The sequence below is a fragment of the Mastomys coucha genome, unplaced genomic scaffold (assembly GCF_008632895.1).
Source record: "Mastomys coucha isolate ucsf_1 unplaced genomic scaffold, UCSF_Mcou_1 pScaffold5, whole genome shotgun sequence".
NCBI lineage: Eukaryota > Metazoa > Chordata > Mammalia > Rodentia > Muridae > Mastomys > Mastomys coucha.
The window spans coordinates 55,968,545-55,978,918 of NW_022196911.1; the positions used below are offsets into that span (position 1 = coordinate 55,968,545).

The 10,374-nt window shown below is 48.4% G+C and overlaps 1 protein-coding gene across 5 annotated transcripts in view; it reads left to right on the forward strand.

Moving 5' to 3' along the window:
• Positions 1 to 10,374, forward strand: part of Dhrs7b (dehydrogenase/reductase 7B) — a 37,519-nt gene that overhangs the window by 16,349 nt on the left and 10,796 nt on the right. For all 5 annotated transcript variants that reach the window (XM_031352115.1, XM_031352116.1, XM_031352118.1 and 2 more), the window contains 2 exons: positions 3,752 to 3,930; positions 8,582 to 8,691. In XM_031352115.1, coding sequence (XP_031207975.1) covers positions 3,752 to 3,930; positions 8,582 to 8,691 — 289 coding nt within the window. The remainder of the gene's footprint in view (positions 1 to 3,751; positions 3,931 to 8,581; positions 8,692 to 10,374) is intronic.

Genomic DNA, 10,374 nt, shown 5'->3' on the forward strand with positions numbered 1-10,374 from the left:
TTTTTCGAGACCACCAGTACCCGGCTCTTTTTTTTTTTAAAGATTTATTTTATGTGTATGAGATTGAACTCAGGACGGCCCTGCTCGCTCCGTAGCTGTCTTCAGACGCACCAGAAGAGGGAGTCAGATCTCATTATGGGTGGTTGTGAGTCACCATGTGATTGCTGGGATCCGAACTCAGGACCTTTGGAAGAGCAGTCAGTGCTCTTACCCACTGAGCCATCTCACCAGCCCCTATTTGTCACCATTCTAAAAAAGAGGAATAGGGGCACAGTGAGGAAACACAAGGCTAAAGCAAGATGGAAACCCAGCAGGACACACTCCAAATCCTGTAGTTCCATGCCTGATGTCAAAGGGCTTGCATGCCTCCATACACCTGGCCTTGCTGCTTGCTGCTGCTTCTTTCTGCTAGGCTGATCCCACTCCCTGGGTGCAGCTCCCTGCAGATGGCCCATGATGCTGGCATCTCTAACATATTAGGGTCTCCAGTGCAGTAGGCTTCACCTTCACAGCTTCACAGCGTCACATAGTGGCCTGTAGGGATTCTGCTGCCACATGCCTGGCCTCAGTATGTCCTTTACTGCAGAGGAAGGTTCCACAGCTCCTTTGCTGGTGTATTCTCCAGGACTCTAAAGCCAAAGCCACATGGATGACACTGCCAAGTCTGGCTGACTGTGGAGTGGAGCCTGGCCCCCTGCAGTTGAAGAAGCTTTCCTTTTATTGCTCTTTCATTCTTTTTTTTTCTTTCTTCCTTTTTTTTTTTTTTTTCTTTTTGACTTTTTGAGACAGGGTTTCTCTGTGTAGCCTGCCCTGGCTGTCCTGACCCTTACTGTATAGACCAGGCTGGCCCAGAACTCATAGATGCACCTACTTCTCCTCTGCTTCCTAAGTGCTGGAATTAAAGGTGTGCACTACCACCATTCCTCAGGCCTCTTTTCACAAGATGGAATTTCAGGTGGGTGGGGTCTTGGTGTGAGGGCATCCCCTCCCGTTACCCAGAGCAGGCTCCCTGGATTTTCTCATCCCTTTCAGCGAAACTCTTGGCTCTTACATTCCATTTCCAGGTGATCTTTTCCTCTTCACGCTGTACATTTTATATTTGCTGTGCTTGTTCTTTTTTATTGTAGACCTGCGTAAGGTGGCTGTTAAGAACCGCAGGGCAAAGTCAATATTAGATTGCCGGTAAACCTCTTCTACCAAAGAAAGCTGTCCATTCATTTTTAATTTAGCCTTAGGCAAATTCTTCTCCTTCCTTCCTTCCTTTCTTTTTTAGATTTGGTTTGTTTTCGAGACAGAGTTTCTCTGTGCAGCTTTGGCTGTTCTGGAACTCTGTAGAACAGGCTGACCTCGAACTCAACTGCCTTAGGTAAACTCCTTTTAAGCCGGGCAGTGGTGGCACACGGCTTTAATCCCAGCACTTGGGAGGCAGAGGCAGGCAGATTTCTGAGTTCGAGGCCAGCCTGGTCTACAGAGTGAGTTCTAGGACAGCCAGGGCTACACAGAGAAACCCTGTCTTGAAAATACAAAAAATAAAATTCATATTCATTTATTTTATTTATATGAGTACACTGTAGCTGTTTTCAGACACACCAGAAGAGGGCATCGATCCCATTACAGATGGTTGTAAGCTACCATGTGGTTGCTGGGATTTGAACTCAGGACCTCTGGAAGGGCAGTCAGTGCTCTTAACCACTGAGCCATCTCTCCAGCCCCTTAGGTAAATTCTTAAGGCAGAAAGCAGCCAAGTTATCTGCCAAAATCTCACAAGAATGGTCTTTAGCCCAGCTGTAAACATCATTCCCTTCTGGAGAAGCTTGAGTTGGGCCTCCATCGTCCTCATAGCTCTCAGCACTGCTACTGTTTTCCAAACTTTGACTAGGATGCTACACTAAGCTCTCCTTACAGTGTTCAATCGCTTTCTTAGTCTGACATCCCAAGGTTTTCCACACATCTCCAAAACCTAGCACAGTATCCCACTCCCTCCTACCAGCTTCAGTCTTAGTAACTTTTCTATTCTGGGACAAAACACCGTGACCAAGGCAACTTTCAAAGGAAAGCTTTAGTTGGGCTCATGGTTCCAAAGGGCTAGAGTCCGTTGCAGAGCTTGGCAGCAGGAACAGCTGAGATCCCACATCTTGATCCATCAGAGGCCCCCACTGACACACCTCCCCAGTAAGGCCATATCCTAATTCACTCCAAATGGTTCCACCAGTTATTCAGCCAAGAGCTGGGGGGCATTCTTATTCAAACTGCCTAGGCCTGAGATGTAAAGAATCCCAAGAGTGCCAGGTAGTGGTGGCGCATGCCTTTAATCCCAGCACTTGGGAGGCAGAGGCAGGCAGATTTCTGAGTTTGAGGCCAGCCTGGTCTACAGAGTGAGTTCCAGGACAGCCAGGGCTACACAAACCCCGTCTGGAACACCCCGCCCCCCCCCAAAAAAAGAAAGAAAGACAAAGAATCCCAGGAGTATGCAGGATGGTGTGTGGCCTTTTCTCTCTTCTGTGTCATAGGTGGCTGGCTCAGGCTTACTTAGACTCCACGATGAAGTGCTCTGTGCTTTCCTGCTTCCCTGGGGCCCTTGCTGAGAAGCTCTGGCTCTTCCTGCTTCCTGCTTGATGCAGCACTGGCCTTGAGGCATTTTCTGGCATATGCATATCAGATTTTTGTGTATGTGTATGACAAATTTTGTCCTGTTTGTTAATTTAATTAAGTTAAATGATTTATGTAGGTATAAAAATTAAACTTCATTGAATCCTATTTAGTGAGGTGTTTTTTTTTTTTTTTCACTTGGTAAAACCCAGAGTTCCCGAGGTTGAGGTCTTTTTTAGAGTTTGTTTGTTGTGAAGCTACTTTCTGGGGTCTGAGATGGCTCTGCATGAGGCTGCGATGGCTATTTGCAGCCGCTCCCCTGGATCATGTACAACGATAATTCATCCTCCTGTTAATAGACCTGATAAGCGAAGAGGTCAGAGGCCAAATTGGAGGTGTTGGTGGGAGCTGTACTGCCAGGCTAGACGGAAGATGGCTCTTCAGGGCTCTGCACAAGTGCTGCACCACCGTTAGGGTCTGTAAATTTCTGGAGCCTCCGAGTCACTCCTGATGCTTTGCCCTTGTGGCTGTGGGTGTGGCTGTGGCTCAGTTCTGACTCTGAAATGCTGCTGAGACTGTTGGCTGTAGTCTTGAGGACCCATGAGAGGGAGTGCAGAGTGGTTTCCAGTCCTTGTCCCAGAGGCTAAGTTCTGATGTACTTCCCTGAGCAGGGGTCCTGACCATCCACCTTCCTGTTGTCTGAGAAGTGATCAGCTCCTGGGCCGTTTGGACAAGGCAGGGTTGTTCTAACCCTGTCATTGAGTCCCACAGCCCAGGCGGAGGCTCACGTCAGACCTGCCACGTAGAGCATCCCGCCCTCTTTCTTCAGTCTTTGCCCTGCACAGCATTAGGAGCTCCAGTGCCATTCCTGGGAGAAAGCTCGGGCCCTGGGCTGCAACTCTTGCCTCAGTACAGTGCTACCTCAGCAGAGTGTTCCTAACAGGTGTGGTAGAAGGGTAGAGACTTGCTTGGTATAAGGGGCTAGGACTGTAGTGAGAAGAAAATTTCCCCACTTAGCCAGATTGAGCCCCAGTCCCCTCCCCTCCTGGCCCTAGTTCATTGTATGGGAAGGCAGGAGTGTGATCTGCTAACTTAGAGAAGGACTTTGGCTAATCCCCAGTTCTCCTCCTCTGTCCCTACTGACTTGGTTTGGTTCTTCCAGGAAGGGTATGCTGAAAGAGAGGGTCATGGACTTGGTCACCCAGACAACCGTCCTGCCCCTGCTGTTTGGCTGCCTGGGGATTTTCAGTCTCTTCCGGCTGCTACAGAGGATCCGCTCAAAGGCTTATCTGAGGAATGCTGTGGTGGTAATTACGGGTGCCACCTCAGGTCTTGGCAAAGGTAAGTCATGGGGTCTGTGATGGGGAGTCATGGGGAATGGAATCAGCAGGCTTCACAGGCATCATAGGACACACAGAAGGGACCTGGTCCACGGTCCAATTGGAAAAAGGACCATGTGAGGGCATGTGAGCAAAGAGAAAGTCTGTGTGGGGGATGAGAGCGAGTGAAGGGGCTACTCATGGGAAGCAGTGAAGGGGCTACTTCTGGGAAGCAGTGAAAGGGCTACTCCTGGGAAGCAGCGGCTTTCCTCGGCTCAGCTGCTGGTTGAAGAGGGATTTTCAGATAGGGAGAAGTAGGTGAAAAGGTGTTTTAACCTTTTCCTGGGTTTGGTTGATACACTGGCCTTTGGTTTTGGGGTTTGGCACTGGCTTTCATGCTTTTCCTCTTCCTCATCTGGTTCTTAGCAGGGTCAGAGGTCAGATCCATGAAGGCCCTGCTTCCCTCAACCCAGGCCTTCCAGCTCAGTGCCATTGCCCTTCAGTGATACCTCTGAGGCTCAAGAAAGTGTGCTGGAGCCGGGCAGTGATGGTGCATACCTTTAATCCCAGCACTTGGGAGGCAGAGGCAGGCGGATTTCTGAGTTCGAGGCCAGCCTGGTCTACAGAGTAAGTTCCAGGACAGCCAGGGCTACACAGAGAAACCCTATCTCAAAAAAAAAAAAAAGAAAAGAAAAGAAAAGAAAGAAAGAAAGTGTGCTGGATGCAGTCTCAGCCCTTCCCTTTGCAGGAACTCTGTCATTGAGTCCCACAGCCCAGGCGGAGGCTCACGTCAGACCTGCCACGTAGAGCATCCCGCCCTCTTTCTTCAGTCTTTGCCCTGCACAGCATTAGGAGCTCCAGTGCCATTCCTGGGAGAAAGCTCGGGCCCTGGGCTGCAACTCTTGCCTCAGTACAGTGCTACCTCAGCAGAGTGTTCCTAACAGGTGTGGTAGAAGGGTAGAAGTTGCCAGTGTGCTCACTGTGCCCTCACAGCTGAGAGTCAAGGCACTGTGACTAGATCTAGGACTTGCTGCAGCAGCTACAGAGCCAGGAGTCAAGCCCAGGTCTGACTCAATCCTAAAGCCAAAGCTGGGGAAGAATGTGTGGGCCATAGGGATATTACAGATGCACATGCAGGTGGGGGCAGAAAAGTGGTAAAAGGTGTGGGAAGGTGGATGTTGCAGGAGCACGAAGGAGCAGAGAGGCCTGTAATGTGCCAGGGGAGGCCTGGGGCTCCCTTATCCCCTGACACTATGCTGGTAGGCAAGGTCTCTGAGAGTGATGCTGGCATCTGCTGGTGGTGCTTTGGACTTTTTAAAGCACAGCTATGCCAGGCCCTGTGCCACTGGTCAGCCTCTGACCTTACCCAGCTACTATAAATAGGTTGGTTAGCAGCTGCTTAGATCTCTGCAATGAGGGGCAGTTTGTTTATTGTTTATTTTCCTTTTTTTTTTTTTCTTTCAGACAGGGTCTTACTGTGAAGCCCTGGCTGGCTAAGAACCCACTATAGAGAGCAGAGCAGATTGGCCTTGAACTTGAGATGATCCTCTGGTCTCTGCTATCTGATATTACAGGCATGTGTCACGCCTAGTTCAAGAAGAGCAAAATTTAAAGTCCTTGAAAAGTGACAGCTGGCTACATTGGAATGGCACACTTGGGTGCAGGACGTGAGGGCACGCAGGACATTGTCTTTATTATCCACACTTGCTCTCCCAATACCAGGCCTCTCTGAAGGAAACAGAAAATGTGGCTGAGGAAACTCCATCTGAGCACAGTGTACGACGTGCTTTTCTGTGCTCCAGTGGGTGTGCTTCCAGTCTGCCCCGCTTAAGGCCTGAGCAGCAAGAGCCCATCCAGGTGGTGGGACAGAGCCTTAGGTGGCCACCTCAGAGGTAGGCATCCTTGTGATGCTGCCAGGTTAGGCTGCTGTCCACTAGCATCCGCTATGAGGAGCATCCATGTGGTCCTTCCTGCCGTGTCAGGCTTACAAAATGACTTTTCAGACAGACTGATCTCAAAGTTTGTCTTCTGTTTTGTGCATTAAACCTTGTCCTTGTAGAACACTGACTAAAAGCCCAGAATGTTCTGGATGCCAGCTTCTGTCAACCTAAAGCATGGTTTACAGCCCAGGCAGGCCAGCAGTGCTGAGGACTGTGTGCAGCCATAGGTAGTGGCCGGCCTCTTCCCTTGGCCCGCCTGCCTCCTGGATCAGCTTTTTCAAGAAGTGAGAATGAAATCCTTCCCCCCGTTCTCACTTCTGTCACTCCTTATCCCAGTTAAAATTTCTTCCCTTTTAGGCATCTCTAGGAAGCCAAGCTCATATAGAATCTAGGAGATCATTTTCTAGAAGCTGTCTGTCATCAGTATGACTCCTCACTTTTAGTCAGGACAGGACAAAATGGGGTGAGGAACCAGCAGGGCCCAAGCTCCTGACCTGTAGCATAATGTCGGAAGCCAGCTGGCCAGGTCTAGCCTCAGGTGTGCTGGCCGCTAGTCTGCCCACAAGTCCCCACCCCGCCTGTGCAGGGGACCTTTGCTGTTTGCTTTGGAGATCTCCCAGGGATGGGTAGAAGCGCTCTGTCCTTCACTCATCTGCCCCTCCTTCGGATGAGCCAGTGAATGGCAGTGCTGGACTTCCTTCAGAAATGACGGCAGCCCTGAAAGCATAGTGCAGCCCGCCTAGCACCTCCTTCTAGAAGGCTGTGTGAGGGGTGCTGTGCAGGAGGCCAACGGAGCAGCCACAGGGTGCAGAGGTACCTCTCTGTCCCATGAGCCCCTCAGTTGACGGAGCACCTTGGAGCTCCTCTCTCCTTTATGAAGGTCACTATATTTCTTCTGCCTTCTGTCTGACTCTTGTGTCAGGGAAGGATTTTTCATAACAATGTACACTGCATAGCCCTTCGACCCTGCTCCTTCTCAGGAAAGCACATGACAGCCACATTTCTTGCCAGCCCTTTGGTGATGGCTTTCAGAGGTTGAATTGTCTCATCTATGAGCCATGGAGCCTAAGAAGCCACTATACCACCTGAGCCTCTCAGATTGGTTCTGAGACCTGTGGTTAGGCTGGGGCCCATGTGTCCTGAGAAGATACATTCAATGGCCTGACTTGTTTACACTTATGCCAGCTCCTTAGTTTGTAGAACACTTTTGAAGAGCAGTTTGGAAATGTTAAAGTATTAGCCAGACAAGGTAGAGCATGCCTGTATCCTAACACTTGGATGATAGAGGCAGGAGGACCAAGAGTTCAAGGCCATCATGGTGAGTCTGAAAGCCAGACTAGGCTACTAGGATACATAAGATCATGGGTTTGTTTTTTTTATTTTTTTTTAAAGATTTATTATACATAAGTACACTGTAGCTGTCTTCAGACAGCAGTTACGGGTGGTTATGAGCCACCATGTGGTTGCTGGGATTTGAACTCAGGACTTTCGGAAGAGCAGTCAGTGCTCTTACTCACTGAGCCATCTCACCAGCCCTGTTTTTTTTTTTTTTAAAGATTTATTTATTTATTATATGTAAGTATACTGTAGCTGTCTTCAGACACACCGGAAGAGGGTATTATATCTCATTGTGAGCCACCATGTGGTTCCTGGGGTTTGAACTCAGGACCTTCGGAATAGCAGTCAGTGCTTTTAACCGCTGAGCCATCTCTCCAGCCCAAGATCATGTTTTGAAAACAACAACAACAACAACAACAAAAACCACTACCACTAACAAAATCAGAAAAAGATTAAAGTATCAAAGACCGATATTAAAAATAGCTCATAGTGCTTTACCTGTGAAGTAACTACCTACTTTAAGGTGTCCAATCCCAGTTCCCTCTGGTTTAGAGAAGGGGAGAAACATATTGTAACTTAGGTGACTATCATAGAACCCATAAGCACAGGAAGTATAGCATTGCCCACAGACCTAGCTCCAGTCCATTCTCTGGAGCACTGAGCTGTCCTCTGTCGGGGCACCGGGAGTTAGCTGTAACATGTTTGGGGACAGTAAACAAGGAGCAAGAGGCACTGTCTGGTTTTCCCCTACTTAATTTTGCTGCCTGAACGTCTCAGCCAGCAAGACCTTAGGCCTAGCATCACTTTTCATGTCCTCTCAAATGTTTTATATACCATCCTCTGCCTCCAGCTCCTACCCTATCGGGCTAGGAGTCCTGAAGGGCCCTCAGTCTCTGATTTTCCAAAGAACTGTGTATGTGTATCTGCCAGTTGCATCAGTGGTCTGGGGAGCAGCATTGGTGGTGCTGGGACACAGGTCCAGGGACCACAGCCACAGGAGAGCTGGTACCACTTGTGGAAGTGGATTGCTTATCGGGGCAGGTTTCCCACCTGCTGGTCTCAAACTGCTTAGGCTTGCTGGGCTTCTTCAACTACAGGAGAGTTGATATCCACAGGGTTGCTCAGGTTATTTAAGAACACCATGGCAAGTCTGAGCATTGTACTCACAAGCCTGTCCACCTTCCTGCCTTTCTCTGCCTTATAAATATGTGTCACACCTCTGAATGCAAGGCCTACACTGAGCTCATACAGCTCCACACTACTCCACACATACATGTCAAGTATGTGAGAAGCAGGCCTTGTGCACGGTTGGGTGACTTTGAACTGAAATGCCTGGAAGAAAAATGGCCCTGGATACTTTCAGCTATCAGAGTTCTTTTTTTTTTTCTCTCTTAGAATGTGCCAGAGTCTTCCATGCTGCAGGGGCTAAACTGGTCCTCTGTGGACGGAATGTGAAGGCTCTTGAGGAGCTCACCCGTGAACTTGCTGGTTGTTCTTCTTCTCAGGTGAGCCTACAACAAGGATTCTGTGAGGGAAGAAGGAAGAACTGTTGTGGGCCACAGTAGCCAACTCCAGGACTGCTGAGCTATACAGCATCCATCCACCCACCCACCCACCCTCCCACCCACCCATCCATCCACCCATCCATCCATCCATCCATCCATCCATCCAAGTGATCACATTATACTGGCAAGAAGCAGGCTACAAGCACATTTTAGAACTCCATTTTGCCACTGGCCATTACCGACTAGGCTGACAACTAAGGAAGGTGCCACTATATTCATCTAGTAGGATGTTGGCTGGGGGAGTCATGATGGTTTTTAAATCTTTAATTGTCTTATAATATTTATAGTACTAGGCTTTTTAAAAAGAATTATTTATTTATTTTATATGTGATGAGTATACTGTAGTTGCCTTCAGAGACACCAGAAGAGGGCATCAGATCCCATTACAGATGGTTATGAACCACCATGAGGTTGCTAAGAATTGAACTCAGGACCTCTGGAAGAGCAGTCAGTGCTCTTAACCACTGAGCCATCTCTCCAGCTCCAGTACTAATCATTCTTTTTGTTTGTTTGTTTGTTTTTTGTTTTTTGGGGGGGGGTTTTTGAGACAGAGTTTCTCTGTATATCCCTGGCTGTCCTGGAACTCACTCTGTAGGCCTGGAACTGAGAAATCGGCCTGCCTATGCCTCCCAAGTGCTAGGATTAAAGGCGTGCGCCACCACTGTCCACCCGCCTTTTTGGGGGGGGGGGCAGGGAGTACTAATCATTCTTAACCTAGGAAGTTTAATTCATTGAGAATTTCGTACATGTAATAGACAGTGTATTCAGTCATATTCACCACCCACTCATCTTCAGCTCCGCCCAGATGCCCCAACTCCCACCCCCTTCCAACTTCATGACTTTAAAAAGACAATCCAGGGGCTGGCGAGATGGCTCAGTGGTTAAGAGCACTGACTGCTCTTCCAAAGGTCCTGAGTTCAAATCCCAGCAACCACATGGTGGCTCATAACCATCCTTAATGAGATCTGATGCCCTCTTCTGGGGTGTCTGAAGTACAGCTACAGTGTACGTACATAAAATAAATTAATAAAAAAATCTAAAATAAATAAATAAAAAGACAATCCAAGTCCAATTTGTGCTGCTTTCTCCTAAAAACCATGCCAAATCCAATAGCATGAGGACCCTCTAGGGCTCTCTCCTGTGAATTATGATTTTTTTTGGGGTGGGGGTTCAAGACAGGGTTTCTCTGTGTAGCCCTGGCTGTCCTGAAACTCACTCTGTAGACCAGGCTGGCCTAGAACTCAGAAATCCACCTGCCTCTGCCTCCCAAGTGCTGGATGGTGGTGCATGCGCCACCACCGCCCGGCGTGAATTATGATTCTTAAATCTTGCATTTGTTTTTGAAATTATTTTTGTACGGTTTGTCTTTGTCTATCAGTGTGTATTCTGTATGTGCACTAGTGCCCTTGGAGGCTACAGGAGGGCATCAGGTCTCCTGGAGCCAGAGTCAGAGGCAGTTGTGAGCCACCTGACATTGGTGCCGGGGTTTGCACTTGGGTCCTGGACCACTAAGCCATATCTTCAGCCATGTTTGAGTTAATTTTAATATACTGTATTAGGAGAAGGTCCAGGTTCATTCTGTAATTTTCTTTTTTTCTTTCTTTTTTTTTTTTGTTTTATACA